Below are 27021 nucleotides of genomic sequence, written 5' to 3' on the forward strand. Positions count from 1 at the left end.
ATGCATGGATATCACCTAGCAGGTTACTAACGTAAATACATGACATCACAAAGTACAAACCTATAACCCATATTTCACAAATATACAATAAATTCCTACAATTGCTCAGTGTACATAGATACAATGTATGCAACAAGATATACACACACAGTATATATTGATACAATGTGCACAACCAAGATACACCAACAGAGGCCACTGTTTCACCGAAATAGTTTCATCAGGGAGATTTGTGGATTACAATGTATCTATTCTGGACTATTATAAAGTGGACCCTTAAGCTGAAGAAAGGTGACCAGGACGTAAATTGAAATCCTTTCTTCAGGAGGAGAGACTGGACAACACTGAAACCCCACTAATCTTCACCAAAACTTACCCTCGTTCCCCTTAGGTTGAGCCCTTGGGTGCCGGGGTCAGCTGGACTTACGAGGGATTTCGGATTGAGAACCGGACTCAGCACAGATAGGTGGATCAAAGTAGACAGTGAAGATCAATGGATGTCAGCCAAAAATTAAAGAATTTATTAAAAAATAAATACTGGTATTTGAAAACAGTAATCAGAAAATACAAGGAAAAAATCTGTAAATTACAGCAAGTCCAAATATCACAGGAAAACCCAGAACCTCAGGAGTTACAGGAGATAAAAAATAAAGGACTTGACACTTGAAAGAAAATGTTGCCAAAGCACTAGTGCTGTACTGGAACTTTCCTATATAATCCCTGCATTGTGATGTCATTATGATGACAGAAAAAAAAAAGAAATTACTGCTCCTTTAAAAACAAGAGTAAACAAATCGTGGAACCTTAGAAACCTGATTTCAGGAACACCCGGAAACACAAAGGTGGATGACGGAGCCCTGACCACGCAATCGCACGGACTCGCCGTCAACCCCTGGCAGTGAACGATCCCAGAGGCAAACTCAAAATTAATTTAGAGACCCGACATCCAGGGCACCTGTCAGAAACCACGCCGCTCCCCAACTAACCCCCATGTGCGCCGCCATTAAATTAGATACCCGACGTCCGGGGTGTGCTGCACCCTGGCTCAAGGTAAGCGAACACGTAACAGTACCCTTCCCTCTAGACCCTCCTCCAGAAGGTTTGGGTTTTCCTGGATGATTTGCATGGTATTGTCGAATTAAATTATCTAAAATATTAGAAGCCGATTCCCAAGAATTTTCTTCCAGACCATATCCTTCCCAGGACAAAAGATATTCCCTTCTTTGTCCATGTTTTCGAACTTCCAGGATTTCATGTACTTGATAGATAATGTCACTCTCCACCGTAAACTGTGGTGAATCAGGAATTCCTCGAGTGGGCCAAGAGAGTATGAGTGGTTTGAGATACATGGAAGGAATTATGAATTTTTAATGAAGGAGGTAGTTGTAGTCGATATGTCACTGGTCCTATTTGTTTGAGCACTGAAAAAGGGCCAATATATCAGGGATCCAGATGCATGGAAGGAACCTTTAAATGGATATTAAGAGTACTAAGCCACACTTTATCTCCTTGCAAAAATTGAGGTGCCAGTTTACAATGGAGATCAAAAAATCTTTTAGCTGTTAAACTTGCTTTTTTAATCCTATGTTGGGTATGGATCCATAATTGTTTCAATTTCTCGGCTGTCATTTGAGCTGCTGTAGATGGAATGGATAAAGGCAATGGCACAGGTGGAAGTGGTTGTTTGCCATAAACGATTTGGAATGGTGAAACTCCAGTGGCTGTGCAGAAATGTGAATTATGGGAAAATTCAGCCCATAGTAAAAGATCAACCCAATTATCCTGTTGAACATTGATATAGGTTCTGAGAAATTGTTTTAGGGAATGATTAGGATGTTCAGCCTGACCATTAGCTTGCGGATGATATGCAGTTGTGAAATCTAAAGTTATATCACATTTTTTACAGAGATTTTGCCAAACTTTTGCAGTGAATTGAGTACCATGATCAGAAGTAATATGTCTAGGAAGTCCATGTAAATGAAAAATATGTTGCACAAAACGTTGAGCCAATTGAGAGGCTGAAGGAAGACTAGATAATGCAGTAAAATGGGTCATCTTAGAAAAGCGATCAATTACCACCCAAATGTCAGTCTTATTTTGTGATATTGGAAGATCCACGATGAAATCGGTAGATAAATGTGTCCAAGGCTCCTCTGGAACTGGTAATGGTTGTAATTCCCCCCAAGGGTGACCTACCAAAGTTTTCTGTTGAGCACATACTGGGCATGAAGCCACATAAGCGCGAACATCTTTTCTCATATTTGGCCACCAATAAAATTGTTGAATTAATGCCGGTGTCCATGCACGTCCTGGATGTCCTGCAATGCGGGAATCGTGAGACCAGGATAATACCTGATTTCGAAGTCTCTTGGAAACCACTGTTTTTCCCGGAGGTACAGTTTCGGTGACAGAAAGAAGAATTCGAGTTAGATCAATGATATGTTGTGTAGAATCATCAGGTTCTTCGGAACAAATAGAAAGGGAGAGAGCATCCGCAGAAAATTTGTTGCAGGTCTGTAACGGAGATCAAAATCAAAATGCATAAAAAAAAGAGCCCAACAAGCCTGACGTGGATTAAGACGTTGAGCCTGTTGGAGATGTTCAAGATTTTTGTGGTCTGTATAAACTGTAATCCTTCAAGCCATTGACGCCATTCTTCAAATGCCAACTTAATTGCTAAAAGTTCTTTGTCACCAATGGCATAATTTCTCTCAGCTGAAGAAAACTTCTTGGAGAAAAATGAACATGGATGTAAGGTACCTGAAGTCCCATGCTGACTGAGCACTGCTCCAACTCCATCAGATGAAGCATCTGCCTTCACCACAAAAGTAGTCTAGGATCTGGGTGTCGAAGTCAAGGTTTCTGGAGAAAAGCCTGCTTAAGAGTTCTAAAGGCTACTTCAGCTTCTATGGGCCATTGTTTAACATTAGCTCCTTTACGTGTTAATGCAGTAAGTGGTGCAGCTAATTTAGAATAATTCTGAATGAAACTGCGATAATAATTTGTGAAACCTAGGAATCTTTGAAGAGCTCATAAGCCATTGGGTTGAGGCCAATCTTGAATACTCTTCAGTTTTGCTGGATCCATACGGAAGCCTTGACTAGAAACTATATAACCTAGGAAAGGAAAAGCCTCCTTTTCAAAAATACAATTTTCTAATTTTGCGTATAAACAATTGTCCCTCAATCAATGTAACACTTTAGTGACATCTTGTCGATGAGATTGAAGATCCTTGGAAAAAATCAAAATATCGTCTAAATATACCACCACACAAACATAGAGGAGATCCCAAAAAATGTCATTCATTAAATTTTGAAAAACAGCTGGGGCATTGCAAAGTCCAAATGGCATAACCAAATACTCATAATGGCCATCCCTGGTGTTGAATGCTGTTTTCCATTCATCCCCTTCACATATCCGAACCAAATTTTAAGCCCCATGGAGATCCAGTTTAGTGAATATTTTAGCTCCTTGTAAACGATCAAACAACTCCTCTATGAGCGGGAATGGGTAACAATCTTTTAAGGTGATTGCATTTAGGCCCCGATAGTCAATACATGGTTGAAGAATGCCATCTTTTACTTAGAAAGAAAAACCCGCTCCTGCTGGAGAAGAAGATTGTCGAATAAAACCCTTTTGTAGATTTTCCTTAATATATTCTGACATAGCATGAGTTCTGGAAGAGACAATGGGTAAACCTGACCTCGAGGGGGTGTAAAACCTGGCTCCATATTAATTGCACAATCATACTTTTGATGAGGTAGTGAATCTGCAGCCTTTTTAGAAAAAACATCTGCATACTGGAGATATTGTGTAGGTAAGTTGTTAGGTGATAAGATGGTGGAAGAACAAGGTAGTTCAATAGAGTCCTTCAAACAAGTTTTCTGACAAGTTGAACTCCAATGAGTTAATTGAAGTCCAATCGAATTGTAGATTGTGAGTCTGAAGCTAGGGAATTCCAAGTACCACTGGGTGAATAGCCTTCCAAATGACATAAAAAGCTAGATGTTCCTGATGATGTGAATTTGTGCAAAATTTTATTGGTATGTGTAATCTTTCCTGGAAGAGAATCTCCATGAATAGAAGAAAGAGTCAGGGGTACAGGACAAACACGAATAGGAATAGCCAATAGTTCCACAAGATCTTTCATTAAAAAATTTCCTCCGGCACCAGAATCAATTAAAGCTAAAGTGGAAAAATTCTGATCTCCAACAGAAAGAGTAACTGGCAGAGTCAATGGGGAAACAGATGAAGCTAAATCTAGGAACGACCCCCAGTGGATCCTAGGCCCGGAATGTTCCCGGTCGGATAGGACAACGAGAAATAAAACTAACAGATTCTCCACAATACAAACAGAGTCTAGCCCATTGACGTTGCTGATGTTCCTCAGGAGTTAAACGGGAATGACCCAACTGTATAGGCTCATCTATTGTTTGTCAGAAGAAGAAGAAGATGGATGTGAGGTTGGAGACAAATTTCGGATACGATTAATTGGTTCACGTCTCCTCAATATTTGAAGTTCATGAGATCTCTCTTGAAGCATCGGTCAATTCTGCCAGTTAAATCAATGAGAGCTTCTAGAGATGTTGGAAGCTCACGAGCGGCCAATTCATCTTTGATCCTGGGAGCTAATCCATCTAAAAAAATTGTCCGTAGGCAATTCTCTCCCCAATGGAGTTCAGTAGCCAGAGTACAAAATTCAACTGTATAATCTGCAAGAGAACGTCCACCTTGTAGAATACGTAGTAACTCAGATCCAGAGGCCGCCAAACGACCTGGTTCTTCAAAATCTATTCGGAAAAGTTCTAAAAATCGAGGGAGATCTTGGAGTATGGGATCAGAACATTCCCATAAATGAGAAGCCCAGGCTAATGCTTTACCCTCAAGTAAAGATAAAATGAATGTAGTTTTTGTAAGATTGTCTGGAAACAAAGAACTCTGGACACAGAAATGCATGTTGCACTGATTAAGAAATCCTCGACATCGCAACGGATCTCCAGCATAGCGAGGAGGAGTAGGTAGTGAAATAGTTGATCAGACAGATGGTAGTGGCATAGATGAAGTTGAAGGTATGTTTCCAGGTACCATGGAATCAAAACAAGCACTGAGCCAATCCATAGAAGCCGCAAAGAACCAAACCTCTTTGTTGTTCCAAAATCTTCTGAGCTAAGCCCAGAATAGAATCTGCCGGATCCATGGCTTTGGCAATCTGTTCTGGACTATTATAAAGTGGACCCTTAAGCTGAAGAAAGGTGACCAGGCTGTAAGGTGAAATCCTTTCTTCAGGAGGCGAGACTGGACAACACTGAAACCCCACTAATCTTCACCAAAACAACCCTCGTTCCCCTTAGGTTGAGCCCTTGGGTGCCGGGGTCAGATGGACTTACATGGGATTTCAGATTGAGAACCGGACTCAGCACAGACAGGTGGATCAAAGTAGACAGTGAAGATCAATGGATGTCAGCCAAAAATTAAAGAATTTATTAAAAAATAAATACTGGTATTTGACAACAGGAATCAGAAAATACAAGGAAAAAATCTGTAAATTATAGCAAGTCCAAATATCACAGGAAAACCCAGAACCTCAGGAGTTACAGGAGATAAAAAATAAAGGACTTGACACTTGAAAGAAAATGTTGCCAAAGCACTAGTGCTGTGCTGGAACTTTCCTATATAATCCCTGCATTGTGATGTCATTATGATGACAGAAATAGGCTCAAGGGAAAAAAAAAAAAAAAAGAAATTACTGCTCCTTTAAAAACCAGAGTAAACAAATCGCAGAACCTTACAAACCTGACATCAGGAACACCTGGAAACACAGAGGACGACGACGGAGCCCTGACCACACAATCACCTCGGACTCGCAGCCAACCCCTGGCAGTGAACGATCCCAGAGGCAAACTCAAAATTAATTTAGAGACCCGACATCCGGGGCGCCTGTCAGAAACTGCGCCGCTCCCCGACTAACCCCCACGTGCGCTGCCATTAAATTAAATACCCGACGTCCGGGGTGTGCTGCAGCCTAGCTCAAGGTAAGCAAACGCGCAACAGTATCCTTGAACAAGCCTGCTGTAGATGGCTCAGGAATCTAGGTCTGTGGCACTGTTTTAGTAAATATTCGCTTCCAGATAAATTCGGGAGGGGCAAGAAAACATCAACTATCCTAATGGCTCTGACTCATAATGAAAAACAGTGGGCACAAACGTACGCCCGATTTTATAACATGCGCGCGCAGCCACACACGTTATAAAATCTGGGCTCGGTGCGTGCAAAAGGTTGCACACTAGTGCACCTTGCGTGTGCCAAGCCTTAGGAGAGCCCCGATGGCTTTCCCCGTTCCCTCGGCCCCCCCCACCAACTTCCCCCTCCCCTCTCTTCCCCTACCTAACCCGCCCCCCCCCCAACCTTTGTTTTACAAGTTGCGCCTGCCTCTGGGCAGGCGCAGGTTGCATGTGCCGGCCGAGTGGCCCTACAGAGGTCTCTGGCCACGCCCCTGCCCTGAATCGCCCCGCCCCTTTTTTCAAGGCCTGGGACATGCGCATCCCGGGGCTTTGCGCGCGTTGCCAGGCCTATGCAAAATAGGCTCAGCACGCGTAGGGCTTTTAAAATCTGCCCCAGTATGTTAAAAGTTTAAAAATATATATATATTTAAATGTATTTATAGCCAAAAGGTTCATTTTATAAATAAAATGACTTACTTAAACATGGATATCCACGTGTGACTAAATTTTAGTCACACGTGATTAATATGAAGAAGACTTGTTTCTTAGGTCTTTTTCAAAATATAAAACAAATATCTGTAAGCCCCAAAAAAAGGGTGGGGGGTGTAGAAATAATTTTTATAAAAAGACTCAAGTGCATAATTTTAAAAGTTAAACTTACCACAATAAGAATGTGGAGGAAAGAAATCCAGAAGGTAATGGCCACAAGGGTTTACCCAGTATCTCTTGCCCTTTCCAAGTGTCTGAAGATGATTACAGGAATATACCATTATTTATACAAGAAACAATGTTTTTTTAATAATGTTATCATGCGTATACAAGTCAACAAATACTTAGAAAAACTCCCACGAAAACCCCAGAAAGATATGAAAACCATACTGTTATTTTTTAAATCATTTAGGGCCTTATTTATTTTCTAAAAGTATCGCACGCGGTAAGGGACGTTTCGCACGCGAAATGTCCCTTTTTGCGTGCGATACCAAAATGGGGGCGGAGTCAGCCCCGGAAGAGGAGGAGTCGGAGGGTCACCGGGGCTGACTCCGCAAAGCCGCCGCAGACGACAAAAAGGTAAGGCCCTTTTCGCGTCCATAGAAGGTGTAGCTATTGGGTGCGAAACCGGCAGCAAATCGCACCGCGATGGTGCAGGCCCGCCCCCCGTTTCGGCCCCCCGCCCCTCATTTCCTAAAGTATCGCAAGCCTGCGATACTTTAGAAAATGAAGCCTGTAATCAGCTATTTTTTTTTATTCTTATGCTAAACACACCCATGACCCCTTAAACCATACCATCCAGGTATACGGTAACCAAATTACCCAAAACTACATGTGGGGATATATTTACAAGCTTGAGTTTTTATTCTTATTAGAGAGATTCTAAACAAAGGACCATGTTGCAGAACACCTAATAACAATAGGGTTCAGAGCGCACAATAGCACACCCGCGTGAGGGTGTCGGTGGTGTTTTAAAACATTAAAAACAAAAGTGTGCAGGCACAGACAGTAGGCAAAAAATATAATACCAAATTTCTGTGCGTTTGCAAAAAGTTATGATATAATTAACAAGCGAATTTTCCAAGGCAGCTATTGCTCAGACCCCCCTACACATTATATATAAAAAATGATAAAACACAATATACTTGTAATTTAAGATTATTTCCTATAATGTGGTGAAAAGTGCTCGCTTTTCCCCCAATTTGTAAAAACCTGAAAATATATGAAAAGAACAAGTCACTCCAGACTGCGTGTATAATTCTTTGCAAAAGTTAACTTTTATGGAGGGGGAAAATAGGCCCAGCGCGCATAGGTCTTTGAAAATCTGCCCCTAGTTGTTTTTAGTAAAAAGAGAAATGTAACATGTTACTTGATCGCAGTGATGTTAGTGGCTCGTCCCAAACCGCCCGCATGAAACTCCGGTGGCCGCTCCTGTACTGGCTTTTTAAACCAAGAGAAACTCGATTGGGCATGTATAAAATATGAAAGAATAAACAGGGGGATTTATAGCAAGACGTTTGTTAAAGAATGATAATCCAATTATGTATAGAGCCATAAGCAATGCTACAACGAACACCAGCTGAAAAAAAAAACCACACACACAATGTAAATTTTATTGTGTAAAAATTGAAAACAAAAAGGTTTATGAAAAGGTACTGTATGCAGCCGAAGAATGTACGGAGGCTGAACAAAGGCAAACTAAACATTAATAGAAAAACGTAATAATAAAAATGCTGATCACTCAGTTTCTAAGTTGGGACCTCTCGGGTCCCCATTGAAAAATATAACATGAAACATCACCTCCTCTTTTCAGTCGTATTTTATCTCAGCGATAGCTGCCTTGAAAAATTCGCATGTTATACACGCAGTCTGGAGTGACTTGTTCTTTTCATATATTTTCAGGTTTAAACAAATTGAGGGAAGAGCAGCCCAGAGAGCTGTGGCGCACTTTTCACCACATTATAGGAAATAATTTTTTTTTTTTTACTTTATTTCTCATTTTCCAATTTTACACTTTGATAATCCTTCCAAAAATTATAACATTTCACCATTTCAACATTACAAATTTATACACAGAAATCAAAATTTTATCCTTAATCCTTTGCAATTATAATGATGGATATTAAAAAATAAAATTAATCAAAGAATATCCGAAAAGGAAATAATCTTAAATTATAATTACATTGTTTTTTATCATTATTTATTTATTATAATGTTTTGGGGTCTCAGCGATAGCTGCCTTGGAAAATTCGCTTGTTAATTATATCATAACTTGTTGCAAACACACACAGGTCGATACAGTAAGGAAGCGGAAGAAAGAGTGCAGTAGTGCCGGGCGCACCCTCGTTTGCCGCGCACACAGTCCGGATCACATACCGCTCGATACAGTATTTAAATGGCACGCAAATACAAGCCACATCCAAAGCGCGTCCATGAAGCGTTCATGAAGCGCAATCCATTTTACTGTAGAGAGCACTATACAGTGCCTATACAGTATCCTGGGTGCGCTGGTACCTGTCATTTCAAATGTCATTTCAAATGACATTTGAAATGACAGATACCAGGAAGTGGATACAGGAGAAGGGCTGGTGCAGTTTGTTTTGTTGTCCTGTGCAAATGATTGCTTCAGTGCCTGACACCCTCACCCCCTGGGACAAGACCTTTAAAGGAGCCAGGATCGGGCAAACTTTCCCCCAGCCCCCGCTCACCTGCCCTGGCTGCGTCCATGGGTGCCGATCTCCCATGTGGGCACACTGGCAGCTCCGGAGCAGCCCCAGTCCTCTCTCCCCTCCTCCCGAGCGGCTTCAGCAGCAGCCCAGGGTGGATCGGGCGCTCCCCATGCGAGGCGCGGCTTCCAGCAGCCCCCGCCGGCGAAGGTGCATGAGCGCACGCCATGACCTTGGACGTCCAGCCGGGCGCTCAGGTCATGGCGTGCGCTCATGCACCTTCGCCGGTGAAGGCTGCTGAAAGCCGCGCCTCGCATGGGGAGCACCCGATCCGCCCCAGGCTGCTGCTGAAGTCGCTCGGGAGGAGGGGAGAGAGGACTGGGGCTGCTCCGGAGCTGTCAGCGTGCCCGCACGGGAGACTGGCACCCATGGACGTGGCCAGGGCAGGTGAGCGGGGGCTGGGGGAAAGTTTGCCCGATTCTGGCTCCTCTAAAGGTCTTGTCCCGGGGGGTGAGGGGGTCAGGCAGTGAAGCAATCATTTGCATGCGCTCATGCACCTTCGCCGGGGGCTGCTGGAAGCCGCCTCGCATGGGGAGCGTCCGATCCGCCCCAGGCTGCTGAAGCCTCACAGGAAAGTTTGCCCGTGAAATTTCGTCTCTCTCTGCTGGGGCTTGCCTGACGCTCCACACTAACGCAGGGGTAAGGGTAGGCGGTAAATTAGCAGGTTAAACACGCGGCAAAACTGCAGGTTAAAAAGACAATAATCGGGGCACACGTTACTGTATGGGAGGGAATAGCTAATCCGATCGTTTACATATATACATGCCGCGGGCAGAAAGGGTTACCTGTTGATTTCAAGAAGCGGTAAGGATGGGTGAAAAGGGATAGTGAATCGCGGGTTGGACTTGCGCGGCCAAATTGTGGGTACAAAGCGGGTTAGAAGCAGGGTAACAGCGGCCGCGCTTTACTGTATCGGCCTGACAAAAATGTGGTATTATATTTTTTGCCTGCTGTCTGTGCCTGCACACTTTTGTTTTTAATGTTTTAAAACACCACCGACACCCTCACGCGGGTGTGCTATTGTGCGCTCTGAACCCTATTGTTATTAGGTGTTCTGCAACATTGTCCTTTGTTTAGAATCTCTCTAATAAGAATAAAAACTCAAGCTTGTAAATATATCCCCACATGTAGTTTTGGGTAATTTGGTTACCGTATACCTGGATGATATGGTTTAAGGGGTCATGGGTGTGTTTAGCATAAGAATCAAAAAATAGCTAATTACATGATTTAAAAAATAACAGTATAATTTTCATATCTTTCTGGGGTTTTGGTGGGAGTCTAAGTATTTGTTGACATATATGCATGATAACATTATTTAAAAAAACCATTGTTTCTTGTATAAATAATGGTATATTTGTGTAATCGTCTTCAGACACTTGGAAAGGGCAAGAGATACTGTGTAAACCTTTGTGGCCAATACCTTCTGGATTTCTTTCCCCCACATTCTTATTGTGGTAAGTTTAACTTTAAAAATTATGACTTATGAGTCTTTTTTATAAAAATTATTTTTACACAAACTCCCCCTTTTTTTGGGCTTACAGATATTTGTTTTATAGAGGTATTTTGAAAAAGACATAAGAAACAAGTCTTCTTCATATTAGTCACATGTGATTAAAATTTATTCACATGTGGATATCCTTTCTAAGTCATTTTATTTATAAAAACAACCTTTTGGCTATAAATATATTTCAATATTGTTTAACTTTTAACTGTTTTTCATTATGTCACAGTGCCATTAGGATTGTTGATGTTTTCTTGCCCCACCCCGAGTGGATCTAGAAGTGAATATTTGCTAAAACAGCGCCAGATTGTTGAGCCATCTACAGAAAGGCTGTTCAAGGATACATTGTAATCCACAGATCTCCCTGATGAAGCCATTTCGGTGAAACAGTGGCCTCTGTTGGGGTATCTTGGTTGTGCACGTTGTATCAATATAGACTGTGTGTGGATATCTTGTTGTATACATTGTATCTATGTACATTGAGTGTTTGTAGGAATGTATGGTATGTGTGTGAAATAAGGGTCATATGTTTGTACTTTGTGATTTCATGTATTTGTTTAGTTAGTATCTTGCTAGGGCAGGGCCATGCATATGTTTAACAATCTTTTATCCTCATGCTATAGAATTTAAAAATAATATATTATATCATAAGTACATGAAATGTATCCAATAAAAAAAAATTTCTATTGTTTTAGAGCTTATAATTCCCTTTTTTCATTTTGGAAGACAGGGAGCATGACGTATAAGTTCAGGAAGACTATTCCAGGCACATGGTACAGCCAGGAGGAAGCACGGAGTTGAGAATTGACGGTAGAGGAGAAGGGCACAGATAGGAGTGACTTATCTGATGAGCGGTGTGCAGGAGGAGGGGTGTAGAGAGAGATTAGAGAGGAGAGGTAGTGAGGTGCTGCAGAGTAAAGGCATTTGTAGGTTAGAAAGGAGCTTAAACTTTATGCGGGAGTGGATAACTTGTGAGTTTATCCATCTAAATGGCTTTGAACATTGACCTCATAATGTCATGTATGCACACAAATTTACCCAGATTGAGAGGAAGCATTCCTGGGAGGGGGGAGGGGCAGGGTTAACATTTATGTGCATATGTTTGTATTATCCAAAAAGTTTTTGTGCACATATTAGCAGATGTAACTCTCTGCAGCTAGTTTGCTGGGATAATTTTCAAAGTGAAATGTGCATAAGTTTACTTTGAAAACTGGTGTTCCATTTCATGGAAAATTTGTGCCATGTTACCCCTGTAGTAGAGGTCAGTTTTCAAAGAATTTAGGTGCCTGCCTAACATTCAGGCCGATACAGTACAGAGCGCACTGTTACCCCTCGTTTGGATGCACGTTTTCGACGTACTAGCTCTACCCCTTATTCAGTAAGGGGTAATAGCGTGTCAAAAATGCACGTCCAACCCCCCAAAACTAATAGCGCCTGCAACATGCAAATGCATGTTGATGGCCCTATTAGTTAGTCCCGCGTGATTCACTAAGTAAAATGTGCAGCCAAGCCGCACATTTTACTTTCAGAAATTAGCGCCTACCCAAAGGTAGGCGTTAATTTCTGCCAGCGCCGGGGAAGTGTATAGAAAAGCAGTAAAAACTGCTTTTCTGTACACCCTCCGACTTAATATCATGGCGATATTAAGTCGGAGGTCCTAAAAGTTTAAAATAATTAAAAAAAACATTTTAAATCGGCCCGCGGCTCGTGGGTTGAAAACTGGACGCTCAATTTTGCCGATGTCCGGTTTCCGAACCTGTGGCTGTCAGCGGGTTTGAGAACCAACGCCAGCAAAATTGAGCGTCGGCTGTCAAACTCGCTGACAGCCGCCGCTTCCGTCAAAAAAGAGACACTAGGGACGCGCTAGTGTCCCTAGCGCCTCTTGTTACCACAGGCCCTAATTTGCATGTTTGTCCCCCCTGAATCGCGCGCACAGGAGAGCGGGCGCTCGCCCGCTCTCCCGTGACCTTTACTGTATTGGCCTGCTTGGGAATTAGGCTAATTGTCCCTTTTGAAAACTTACCAGGCTGAGTAGGGTTGCTAACTGGCTCCAGATTTTCAGGACAGGTTGATCCAGTCTTGGTTTTATCCCATTGCATGCTGGGTCTTATTCTTATTTACTTATTGTATTCGCTAAGAAAATCAAGACTGTAAGTATCTGCATGCAGGGGAGTAAAACCAGGTCTGGATCAACCTGTCCTGAAAATCTGGAGCCAATTGGCAACCCTAAGTCTGAGTGCCTAAAGTCAGGCTCTTATTTTTACTAAGCCCCTAAATTTAGAGTCTTAAAAAGTGGATGGCTAAAGGGGCAGAGTTCGGGTGGGGAGGAAAAGATGCTTAGCACTGATTTTCAGCACCAGCGACCTAACTTGGGAAATGAATAGCGGGCCAGCATTTAGACCCCTAACATGTGGGTCCCTAAATTCAGGGCCAAAGTTCAGCTGAAAATATATTCTTAAGTTAGGGACCTAAATTTCGGACCTGAGCTTTCTTTGAATATTGGCCTTAAAGTGAAACATGCAGTCCCTTTTTATCTGCCGTGTGAGGGTAAATTTTCAAGTAGCCAGATATACCACCTAACTCCTGACATTACACAGATATATCCCAACCAAACACTGACAATCTATCCCTTACTGCCCAGAGACCATCATATGATAGCTTTTTATATGCAGGCTGTGTTTTCACAAGGACAGGGACTTGTTTTTAATCACTCACAGGTGGTGACACCTGCACATGCTATCCTGATACTTACCTATATCGTTACAGCAAAGGAACTGGTGAACCGACTCATGGAAGTGGACCAGGACCAGAGGATTACAGCTGAGGAAGCAATCAGCCACGAGTGGTAAGATCCCAGCAACTCACTAACATACAGGATGTGGACTCCTTGACATGGGTCAAAAAAAAAAAAAAAAAAAAAAAGGTCACACTGGGTCATATCCGATTCCTCATATGTCATTTCAATTTCACAAGCACAGTGATACCCATAGCTTAAGCTTTCATGCACGGCATAGTGTCAGCTGCTCTGCTACGTAAGAATGACCAGAACAATGCAGGAGGACCTGGCCCTTCTTGAACCACTGTAATAGTGTCACTATGAAAGACCTTCAGATGCTTTCAGGGAAAAGGTTTCAGTATTCTTTTGCCAGGAAGCATTGTGTGTGGCCCCATGATCAGAGGCATGGGTAGAGAGAGGGAAATCATTAAGAGGCAGATTTTCAAAGGGTTACATGTGCAGGGCCTATTTTCAAAAGGCCCGGCGGCGCACGTAAAGCCGCAGGACCCATGTAAGTCCCAGGGCTTGAAAAAATGGGCGGTCTGGGGGCGGGGCAGGGGCGTGGCCAGAGGCCTCTGCAAGGCTGCTGGGCTGGCGGGCGTAACTTGTGAGATAAAGGTACGGGTTGGGGGTTTTTTTGGGGGCTGGGGGGCGGAGCAGGTAGGGTAAGGTGGGTGGGGGGAAGGAAAGTTCCCTCCGAGGCCGCTCCGATTTCAGCGTAGCCTCGGAGGGAACGGGGAATGCCAGCTGGTCTCCCCGTGGGCTCGGCACTTGCACCCCCTTGTGTTCGCTGACCCCTGATTTTATAACATGCATGCGCACGGCTGCGCATGCATGTTATAAAATCCGGCACACATTTGTGCGCGCCGGGTAGCGAGCACAAATGTGTGCCGTGCGCGCATACCTTTTAAAATCTGCCCCTAAGGGTATTACCTTCCCTATTAAGTTTGTGACCCTGATCTGGGGTCAGAAGCGCAGGACTAAGAAGGTTATTTTCTTCTGTAGAATGGTAAATGTGTATAAATCAGATTCTCAAAGCCAAATTTGTAAGCTATTGGATAGTTTTAGTAGTAACACAATTTATCATCTAATCTACCTTCAAAAAGGAGGTGTATTAATACTCTCACTGCTTGTCTCACTCTGTCATGTTTTCCAAGACTCTCATGGACTGTCTCATTCTTACGTACAAAGTTGTAGCCACACAGTTTGGCACCTATGGCCAAAAGAACAAGTGAACCTTCACCCTATACAATACACAATACCATGAGCTGGGAAGACTCCGTTAAATATGTTACCACACCTTCGGAAGAGGGTCACCCTTCACAGCCCTGCTGACCACTGACCCATTCATTGCAGGGTTAGTGGGTGCACATTCTTTGATGGGGAAAGGATAATCTCTAGGGCCTTAAGAGGATGCACTCAACAATAAACCAATCTACATGAGGTGTTGTGTTCCAATGAAAAGAAAAGATTTTACTGAGACTCAAAAGTTTGAACAAGTACAAAAATCAGAGAGTTCAGATTACAAAACTCAAAACAGGAAACCTTTCTTCCAATTCCATAGGCAACTAAAGTACATGAACAATTCCTTATGCTATTTAAATATGATTCCACATGCTAGGTTCCTGGTGTCTTCCCAAAAAGACAGATACCTCTTCAGTTCCCAAAAATCTTATCTCTCAATTTCAGTTATTCACTGGTGGCATGCTTGTAAAAAAGTTCTCCCCCCAATTTTTGGTTTGGATTCCTCATTTTGTTTCACCTTTCATACAGGACTGCACACTCTCCTGCGGAAACAAAAGACTCCAGAGCAGAGCCCAGCTCCTTGGCTGATGGCCCACATCCCGTCAAGACTTTCTATCTTTTAAATCCAAGAACTCCCTTTGAATTTTCCCTGTGACTCGTGGAATCACATTTTATAGAACTCCTATGACCCATTCTTTAGTGGATGGAACATTCTGCCATTCTTTGGTGATAGACACTCTGGGAACCTCCCAGGACTGGAACATTCCCTATATTGATATATAGTGAAACCAGGAGGGCATCACAAATATTTTTTAAACATAAAACATATCACTATTATTTATAATTTATAAATAGACAAGTGTGACCATAGTTCCAAATATTTGTCCCTTAAGTCTATGTAAACATGATCCTTAACTTGTACCAGAACTGACCTGTTGTGGACACTCAAACACTGAATACCAAAAGCCAGTAAGAGAAAAATCTTTAGTCTTTTAATATAACATATCTTATAATAGTAGCAGTGCTTACCAAACAATGCAGAGTAAATGCCAGCTCAGCTCTCCTGAGCCATAACACTTAGTTAAATACAATACCATCTCTAACTTACATACCAATAGGTTAGTTTGTTTGCATAATATTTTCCAAATTTGTTGGCATTATAATTTTATCTCATATATGCTAATAAGCCTGGATTCTTATAAGCCATGATTTCTTGTAAATTGAGCCCAAAAGGCAGAAAAAAAACTCAATGTTGATCCTTAACATACTTTTTGACATTTAACATACCTTTTAGCATTTCAGCAGCCTTGGCTATTCCTACAAGTCTGATCAGTGCAATCTCTATTCCTGCAAGTGTGATCAGTGCAATCCCATTGCTGTAATTATCTTTATTTCTCCACCAAACCAGTCTGGTTTCATAGAAAAACATTCTCAAAGCACCCTTACAGACCCTTAACCTCTTCCCAACTGATTTGGCATCTCTACTTTTTAGGAAATAGGAGTCGAAAAAGAGTGTGTACTTTTAAACTATGTTTATATTAAACTAACTAGATCAGGGGTCAGGAACCTTTTTGGCTGAGAGAGCCATAAACGCCACATATTTTAAAATGTAATTCCATGAGAGCCATACAATATGTTTAAAACTAAATACAAGTAAATGTGTGCATTTTATGTAAGATCCCACTTTTAATGTACAATAAGTCTCTGAAAATATTACACCAGGCCTTAAGACACCAATACATCTCCTATTAGGAAAACGGACCAAGTCAGGCTGCTATAGAGTCCTACACAGAAACAACACGCCAGCAGAAAACCTCACCTGAATCACGTGCTGTCCCTCACCTAACATAGAATAAAAAGACCAAAACGCATAACAAGAAGCATGCAGAAAAAACTGAATTGGAAACTGCAACAAGCCAGAGTCTCTGTATGCAGTGTAACAAAGGAAAAAAGAAACATCACCCATCCTTATAAAACAAATCAAGAAATATAAAATCATCAGCAGTAAAACTGTACTAACAAAAAGAACATATTTCGAAACAGCTGATGAGAGGAATATCCAATAATTAAAACTCATATAAAACATTTCCAGATACCAACAAAATATTTCAAAATAGCAGACACAAAGATCCAGTAATGAAAAATAATAAGGATACAAAAATTTTTTTGCTCTGCATACCTGGGAACGTTTGATATCCAGGTGTCCTGAGATTGTTCTGAATTAGCAGGAGGTGGGGTGGTTTGCTTGGAACTTTCTCCTCTCTCAGTCACATACCAGCGCTCTCTCTCACACTGGCTCTCAATGACACACCTATACACACATGCTCTCAGTACTCACATATACACATGTTTTTTCTCACTCACTTATATAGGCTCTTAATTACACATTTACACACATGCTGTCTATCTTTTCACGCTTACACACACACACAGGCTTTCAATCACATAAATACATGCTGTCTTTTTCTCTCACACACAGACTCTCATTCACATGCTTACAAACATGTCCTCTCTTTCTCTCATTTACACACAGGCTCTCAATCACATACTCACATGCTCCATCACCTAAACCAGCTGTCAATCAGACACAGACACACATGATCTCTCTCTTACTTATACACACAGGATCTTAATCATACATACACATGATTTCTCTCACACACAAAGGATCTCAATCATACACACATACTCTTTCACACAAACAGGTTTTCAATCACAAACTTACACATACAGGTTCCCAATGGTAAACTTACATTCATGCTCTCTCTCTCACAGGCAGGCTCTCAATCACAGACATACTCTCTTTCACATACACAGGCTCTCAATCATTCACATACATGCAATCTCACTCACACACACAGGATCTCAAACACACACGCTTGCTCGCTCATTCACTCTCTCTCTCCCCCACCCCCACCCCAGGAACTCGCGGCAGCAGCAGCCTCCTCCCAACACTAACCTCCTTCATTTTCAGCCCTCGCGGAGGCGGAGTCCCATCGGCCGCGGTTGAAACTCTTCATTTTCCTCCAAGCCGCGCTGCAGTCTTCTTCCCACAAGCGTGGCCTCTTCTTCTCGCGCAGGCACCCGATGCTCACCACTTCCTCTTCCGGGCCGCGGGAAGAAGAGAGCACGCCGGTGCCGCTCAGCACCGGCGTGCTCTCTTCTTCCCGCGGCCCGGAAGAGGAAGTGGTGAGCATCGGGTGCCTGCGCGGGAAGACTCCCGCGCAGGCACCCGATGACTCCAGCGCTGGCACCCGGCTGACTCCAGTCGTGCCGCTGCCGGCGTGCTCTCTCCTCCTCCTCCCCCCCCCCCCCGCCGCGGCCCGGAAGAGGAAGTGGAGAGCATCGGGTGCCTGCGCGGGAAGAAGAGACCACACTAGCGTGGTCTCTTCTTCCGCGCAGGCACCCGATGCCCACCACTTCCTCTTCCGGGCCGCGGGGGGGGGAGGAGGAGAAGAGAGCACGCCGGTGCCGCTGACTCCAGCTGTCCCGCCGCGTTCCGCCCGGGCTGACAGCATTTTAAGCCCGGGCGGCGGAGGACCGGGGAGCAGCTGGGTCAGCGGGAAACCGCGAAGTGTGGCGACACTTGTCTGCGAGCCAGATGCAGCCCTCAAAAGAGCCATATCTGGCTCGCGAGCCATGGGTTCCCGACCCCTGAACTAGATTCTAGATCACATTAGCAGCAAAGCAAACTCCCTCTGCTTTCTAGGGGTATGCATTCGTTTGCAATGTATTGGCAATCCGCAACGTATAGGGCCATATTCGTTGCGTTGTGAAACATAACACGATTTCCCATGAATACATCGAATCTTCACCGAATTATTCAGCTGTCTAAAGGAGCGAATTTAAACAAAACCTCCACCCTCCTGACCCCCCCCCCCCCAAGACTTGCCAAAACTCCCTGGTGGTCCAGCGGGGGTCCGGGAGCCATCTACTGCACTCACACCATCGGCTGCTGGTATTCAAAATGGCGCCGATAGCCTTTGCCTTACTATATCACAGGGGCTACCAGTGCCATTGGTCGGCTCCTGTCACATGGTAGGAGCAATGGATGACCAGAGGCAGCCACACACCAAAGCACCATAAGAGTAGCAGAGCAGCAGCACGAGTGGCAAGAACATCCAAAAGAGTAGCAAAGGGCACCAACAGTGTAATGAAGACCACAATGCACTAAAAGAGGTGAAGAACAGCAACAAGAGTGGAATGAATAGCCCTAGGCACATGAGAGGGGGAACAAAGCACCAAAAATGGCAGAAAAAAACACAAGGCACCAAGAAAGAGTCAAAATATGACAAACAGTGGCATGATGGCCCCAAAGCACCATGAGAGGCACAAAGCAGCCATCCACAGTAGCAAGAACACCCCAAGATTCCAAATGAGGGCAAAAGGACACAAATGAAAGTGATATTAAGATGCCAAGGCACCTAGAGGGGAACAAAGTGCTCCAACAATAGTGGTATGAACATCACAAGGCACCTAAAGACCAATAAAGCAGGAGCAACAATGGCATAATCACTCCACAGCACAATGAGAAGGGCAAAGCAAAACCCTACCACTCCTGACCTCCTGCCATCATGAGTGAACTTTATTAAACTTTGTTGAAGTAATGTAAAAGACCAGATAGCAAAACAATACGTTTACAATAAGATATGCCCAGATGGAGCCCTTAAATGCCCACTGGCTGGTTGTAACTGTCACTCCATGCAGGTTACCCCCATTCAGAGTTGTTTCATCAAAAGCTACCATAGGTCCTTCATGTTCCCCGATTCTTCATCCTCATGTAGCCGAATAACTTTAAGCAAGTATAGAACAACAACGGGACACAACAAGATGTGTGTCCCGCTGAATATATAGCACAACTTATCCAACAAACTTTAGCCAGATAACTTTCTGAGGGTCATATTCAGTAGGCCGGGTAGTGGACAAGTTTAGTAACTCATTAACCTCTGTCTTTAGCAGATTAACCGGTAGTTTATTTGTCCTAAGCCTGTCAAGAATCATATTTAAATAAGCATGTAAGTTTCTAATTGCCTGAACATGGTCAGACTCAAGCCTACATTGCAACTACAAATCATCTGCATATGATAGATAGTTTACACTAGTGGATCTAATCAGGAGCCCTAGAGGTTGCATATAAACATTAAAAAGAATGGGGGATAACAGATTCCTGGGGAACACTACATTTTAATGTCCAAGAGAGAGAATGTTGCTCATTAGTTTTAACACACAAGAAACACTCAGAAAGAAAGAGAGAAAACTACTCAGCATAATGCCTTTAATACTGGGGACCTGTAAACAATTTAATAGAATGTCAAGGTCCATGATATCAAAAAGCTGAAAGATCAAGAAGAACCTTCACTGAATCCATGTCCCTATCAGAACCACTACATAAATCTTCAGTTAATGATAATAGCGGTCTAAGCAGATTGAGATACATTTTAAAAATCTTGCTTCTCCAGAATCTTAGATAATTTTAAGGTTGTAGCAGATTCAACACTTTTACTCGAAGATAAAATTTGAGACTGGATGGTAATTATCCAAGACAAAAGGATCTAGCCTAGGTTTGTTTTTTTTTAATAGTGTACAGATCAATGTATGCTTTAAATTTACAGGAAAAACTCCAGATTATAAAGAGGAGATCAAACACTGACAGAAGCACAAATGAAAGAGAATCTTCCTTAATCAAAGAAGAAGGGCAGAGATCAAGGCTTGCCTTCGTTTTAGCTAAGATCTCTTGAACCTCTTTAGTCAATACATTTTTAAACATTTCAAACAAAGTAGCAGCCTGTAGAGTCTTAGTCCTTGGCCTTTTCAGAAGCAAAATGATTAGGAACTTTCACATCAGATATAGACTTCTTAGAAACCTCTTTATCTAAGTCAGCATGAATAAGATAAAAAATGTGCAGCAAAAGATTCACAGCCTAATGTGGACAAAACTTCCTTACTATCTAGCAGAAGGATTTGCAAGGCTCCCAATTAGATTAAATAAAGCCTAGGGATAACTCTTTGCTTGGTTAATGTCTTCAAAGAAATTTTTCTATCCCTCCTTAATCTGTTGACTGTATAAGTGTGAATAAGATAGTAAATTCTGTCAAAGGGCAGTCCACAAATAAGCCATATTATTTCAAGCTTTGAGCCCATTTCGTAATATGGCAGACGTCATCTATAAACCGAGAGGTAGATTTTCCCATAGGCTAGCTCTCTGTCTTTTCTTTAAAGGGCAATAACATTCCAAGGTTCTTTAATCTTGTCATTCCTTAGATCTACCAACTGATAAATTGAAAGATCATCTGGAAAACACGAACAAATCTCCTAATCAGATGATGTCAAGACATTATCTTAAGAACATAAGAACAAAAGAACATGCCATACTGGGTCAGACCAAGGGTCCATAAGCCCAGCATCCTGTTTCCAACAGTGGCCAATCCAGGCTATAAGTACCTGGCAAGAACCCAAAAACTAAGAATATCCCATGCTACTGATGCTAGTAATAGCAGTGGCTATTTTCTAAGTCAACTTGATTAACAGCAGGTAATGGATTTCTCCTCCAAGAATTTATCCAAACCTTTTTTCAACCCAGCTACACTAACTGCACTAACCACATCCCCTGGCAACAAATTCCACAGTTTAATTGTGCATTGAGTGAAAAAGAACTTTCTTCGATTATAGTTTTAAATGTGTTACATGCTAACTTCAAAATATAAGTAACCTTCAAAGCAATGGCCTTGTACTAAATTCCCATAAACAAAGTAAATAAATAAATAAATAATGGACAGTCCAGCCCATAACAGTATTCCTTACTTTCTGTGTAGAAAAATAAGTCTGTAGAGATTTTGAGGCAAAAATTAGATCTAAAGTATCTCCCAGCCTATGGGTGGCTGAATTTATTTGTAAAAATAACCAAAGCTGACACTAGCAAGTGAAAATCAGCAACTGCAGGTGGACTGATTTGATCCAAATAGGCATTAAAATCCCCCAAAACTAGGAGATTCTGATTTTCCAAAAGGGTATTAGGAATTTGTGGGCCCAATATAGTCAAAACTTATTATAGACACTTCTACTCTAAGCAAAAGATGTTCAGAAACCAAAAGTTGAGTTAAGGTATAATCAGCTACTTTATAAGAGTTTTGAAGGAGCACAGCTAGTCCCTCAACCTTACCCTTAATTGTGTGACTTAAAAAAATGTATATACCTCGAGGGGCAGGCCTCTGATAGCACAAGACCACCTGTTTGAGTAAGCCATGTTTCTGTTAAGCATAAGCTAATAAGGAATGGAGACGATGAGAGGTATACAGTAATAGGGGCAGACCACAATAGTAGATAGTATAGCGCTGGTTATGTTCATGGAACCTTGTCTTACAGAACTCAATCGAAAAGACTTAACATAAAACAATTTCATCGTTTATTTACAGTTGCTTGAAGAGAACAGATTTTTGGTCCCTCGACATGGACTGTGTTTCGCCACATGGGCTGCGTCGGGAGGGACAGAAGCCCAAAGGATGAACTAATGACAAATCAAAGAAATAAAAAAAAAGAGCTATAAGCAGGAACCAAAAACAACAAGGATGCCAAACAGCGAAACAATTATCATTAAGAGAAAATTATCAACAACGAAGAACATTCATAGTACATATAAATGTGACTTACATATAAATTGAATAAAGGACTTATCCCGTCAATAAAATCAATTAATAGTTCAGTTTTAGTTAATTAAAATTTTGGTTTATTAAATGTTAGTGCTCTACAGTCAAGGCCTCTTCAATTTATGATCTTATTTTGGATTATATATAATAACATACTATAATAAAAGATATTGAACAAATGAAATGACAAACTTAAGTATGGTTAATATAAATTTGAATATGTTAAGTCTTTTCAATTGAGTTCTGTAAGACAAGGTTCCATGACCGTAACCAGCACTATACTGTCTGTTAAGCATAAAACATCCAAATTATGATCCAAAATAAGATCATAAATTGGAGGCCTTGACTGTAGAGCACTAACATTTAATAAACCAAAATTTTAATTAAGTAAAACTGAACTATTAACTGATTTTTTTTGACGGGATAAGTTGTTATCAGACAGGCTTCTGTTTAGGACTAATACTAATCTAGCCCTGACCCTTCGAGTAATGTCCATGCTCTAAAACCAGTGGAATTAAATTCCCTTCCATATCATAAAACAGGTTCAGTTCAAAGCAAACAAAACTCCTGCGGAGTGCAAAGGACCTTAATATCTTTGCATGACAAAATTTAAACATAAATTAAAACAGAATTATCCAAGAAAAGAAGAAATAATAAAAAAAAAAAAATAAAACTGCAATCAGATATCTTTTGAAAAACATCTCCATCGACTGCAAAAGGAAGAGGATAGTAGCAACATTCTAAAAAAAATTAACACAACTAAATTATAATAGAGCTGGTTAAGTGACACTACAGTACCAAAATTAAAAAATTAAAAAAAAAATGCTACCTCCACACCTGGTGGCCCAAATGATAGTTCCTCCCCCAACCCATCCAAGCTATAACAACCAGCCCTACCAGACTGAGCAGCCCCATCCCCCCCCCCAACTCCTCTAATTGGTTTTAAAATATTAAAAATGAAGTGTTCTGGCACCAGCCTCCTCTTACTCACTCCCTGATTTTACATCTTTGATGGTAAAATACTCCTCCCCCGACTTCTGCCTTCTGGTACCTTTAACTTTGCCACTCTGCAGTATAGATCGCAGTACTCGATAGCTGCGACCTGGACCCGATGCTTTCTGCATCTCCTAGGCATAAGTTGGTAAGCGGTCAGCTGGTGCCATTTTTATTTAGATTTCTACTAGAAAAGCTGTGTATGTATGATGTATAAATCAATATCAAAAGCTAGAAAAACATAGTCATAAGCTGATATTCCACTATTACTTTTATATAGGGGCAGATTTTCAAAGGGGTACGCACGTAAGATACGCACGTACCCCCCAAAAACCTGCCCACAATTCCCCCTGCGCGTGCCGAGCCTGTGTTGAATAGGCTCGGCAGCGCGTGCAAGCCCCGGGACGCGCGCAAGTCCCAGGACTTTCCTGGGTGGGTGTGTCGCGGCGGTGCATCATTCGGGGGCGGGCCGCAGGCGTAGTTCTGGCCCGGGGGCGTTTCAGGGGCGTGGCCGAGGCCTCCGAAACAGCCCCTGGGTGGGGAATCACGCGCCGGCCACCTGGCCGGCGCGCACGAGTTACGCCTGCCTCTGGTGTAACTTTTAAAACAAAGGTAGGGGGTGGGTTTAGATAGGGCTGGGGGGGTGCGTTAGGTAGGGGAAGGTGCAGGGGGGTGGAAGGAAAGTTCCCTCCGAGGCCGCTCCGATTTCGGAGCGGCCTCGGAGGGAACAGAGGCAGGCTGCCAATTTTGGGCACGTGCCCAATTTTTTGGGCAGGCTGCCAATTTTTCGGCACGCACAGGCTGCCAATTTTGGGCAGCCTTGCACGCTCCGACCCCGGAGCATACTTTTGTTTGCACCTGGTGCGTGAACAAAAGTACACGCGGGCGTACTTTTATAAAATCTACATATTATTTACCATGTAAGTTTGTTATTGAAGAAAATATTGTTTATGCTGGAATGAATATATATACTAAAGCATTCATAACTATTATATAGATTCCCTATATATTTGTGTGTCTGGTAAAGGATTAGGGGATCTGTGTTCTCTCTTTACCATAAATAAATAAATATTCACCCATGGCCATTTCATTAAAACAAGTACACCAAGTTATCACATTAACAATCACATCCCTGATTAACCATTCACTATCAAAAGGAATCATACTTCAAGGCTTAAAACAAGCAGTGATAAAACAGATTCTAAAAATAAGTCTGGTAGAACAGACAATTGGGACAGTTATCGTCCAATATCTAACTTTCCGTTTCTAGCAAAAGTTCTTGAGAAAGCAGTATTATCCCAACTTGAACATCACCTGGAAGATCATAATATCCTATACCCAAATCAATTTGGATTTAGGAAACATCACGCAACAGAGACATTATTCCTCTCATTAACAGACTCAATTTTATGAGGACTTGATGCAGATGAATCCTACTGTCTAGTGCTTATCGATTTAACAGCAGCCTTTGACACTGTTGATCATAATCTATTATGCCATCAGTTGAGAAATATTGGGATTGACAATACACAGGCTGATACAGTAAGGTGCGGTAGAAAGAGGTGCGTTAGTGCCGGGCACATCCGCGTTTGCCGCACGCACAGTCTGGATCACATACTGCTCGATACTGTATTTAAATGGCATGCAAATGCAAGCCGCGTCCAACGCGCAATTCATTTTACTGTATAGGCGCTATGCAGTGCCTATACAGTATCCTGGGTGCACTGGTACCTGTCATTTCAAATGTCATTTCAAATGACAGGTACCAGGAAGTGGATCCCAACTTTAAGCAAAAGAAAACCTAAAAACCTAAAATCCAATGCACCGGGAAAGCCACTCTTCAGATCGCGACTAATCCCATCCCCCAGCCCCCGCTCACCTGCCCTGGCCACATCCATGGGTGCCGGTCTCCGAGGCAGCCCCAGTCCTCTCTCCCATCCTCCCGGGGGCAGCCGGCGGCGAGAGCGAGAGCAGCCCGGGGCGGATCACGAGGCGGATTCCAGCAGCCCTCGCCGGCGATGGTGAATGGGTGCATGCCGTGACCTCTGACGTCCAGCCGGGCGCTCAGGTCACGGCATGCATTCATGCACCCTCGCTGGCGGGGGCTGCTGGAAGCCGCCTCGTGATCCACCCCGGGCTGCTCTCGCTGCCGGCTGCCCCCGGGAGGATGGGAGAGAGGACTGGGGCTGCCTCAGAGACCGGCACCCATGGACGCGGCCAGGGCAGGTGAGCGGGGGCTGGGGGATGGGATTAGTCGCGATCTGAAGAGTGGCTTTCCCGGCACGTTGGATTTTAGGTTGGGCAGGCAAGAGTTTAGGTTATGCTTGGAAATAACAGGTCCTTCCTTCCTGCTCCGGAGCTGTCAGCGCGCCCGCACGGGAGACCAGCACCATGGACGCGACCAGGGCAGGTGAGCGGGGGCTGGGGGAAAGTTTGCCCCATCCTGGCTCTTGTCCGGAGGGTGAGGGGGTCGTTTGCCCGTGAAATTTCGTCTCTCTGACCTGATGCTCCACACTAACGCAGGAGTAAGGGCAGGCGGTAAGTTAGCAGGTTAAACATGCGGCAAAACTGCAGGTTAAAAAAGCGATAATTGGGGCACACATTACTGTATGGGAGGGAATAGCTAATCCGATCGTTTACATCTCATATACATGCCGCGGGCGGAAAGGGTTTCCCATTGATTTAAAGAAGCGGTAAGGATGGGTTAAAAGGGATAGTGAATCGCGAGTTGGAGTAACGCGGCCAAATTGTGAGTAGAAAGCGGGTTAGAAGCAGGGTAACCGCGGCCGCACTTTACTGTATCGGCCTGACAGTTAGCAAATGGTTCTCCTCATTTCTGTCTAACAGATCATTTCAAGTCAAACTGGGCAACCAGATATCTGACTTCTTCCCGTGTGATACAAATGTCCCTCAAGGCTCAGCCCTCTCAGCAACACTATTCAATGTTTATATGCTCCCAATGTGTAAATTACTAACAAATCTAGAAATACATTTTTTCTTGTATGCGATGACCTACAGTTCTACATTCCACTCTCCAGATCGTTCAAAAATACAACTATAATATCTACTTATATGAAAGCAATACAACAAGAACTTTTGCAACTTAAACTGACACTAAACCCTAAAAAGACTGAAATCATTTGTCTGAGTAGAAACTCATTGATAGTTAAACCACCTGCCTTAGACTTGGGTAAATCAAGTACAGGATTTAGGTGTACAGATAGATGAGAACCTCACAATGAAAATGCACATCAGGAAATTAAAACAGGATACGCTAAACTGCGTATACTACAAAAGTTGAAACCACTATTAACCTTGGCGGACTTTCGTACAGTACTACAATCTCTAATATTCTCCTAACCTTGACAACTGTAACTCAATACATCTACGTCTTCGAGCAAGTCACTTAAAATCACTACAACTATTA

The 27021-nt window shown here is 42.7% G+C and overlaps 1 protein-coding gene across 1 annotated transcript in view; it reads left to right on the plus strand.

Annotated features, from left to right (window-relative positions):
• CAMKV (CaM kinase like vesicle associated) overlaps nucleotides 1-27021 on the plus strand; it is a 239817-nt gene that overhangs the window by 204606 nt on the left and 8190 nt on the right. Inside the window, exon 9 of the mRNA XM_029599639.1 lies at nucleotides 13704-13782. Within this exon, the coding sequence (XP_029455499.1) occupies nucleotides 13704-13782 (79 nt within the window). The remainder of the gene's footprint in view (nucleotides 1-13703; nucleotides 13783-27021) is intronic.

The sequence above is a fragment of the Rhinatrema bivittatum genome, chromosome 4, assembly GCF_901001135.1.
Source record: "Rhinatrema bivittatum chromosome 4, aRhiBiv1.1, whole genome shotgun sequence".
NCBI lineage: Eukaryota > Metazoa > Chordata > Amphibia > Gymnophiona > Rhinatrematidae > Rhinatrema > Rhinatrema bivittatum.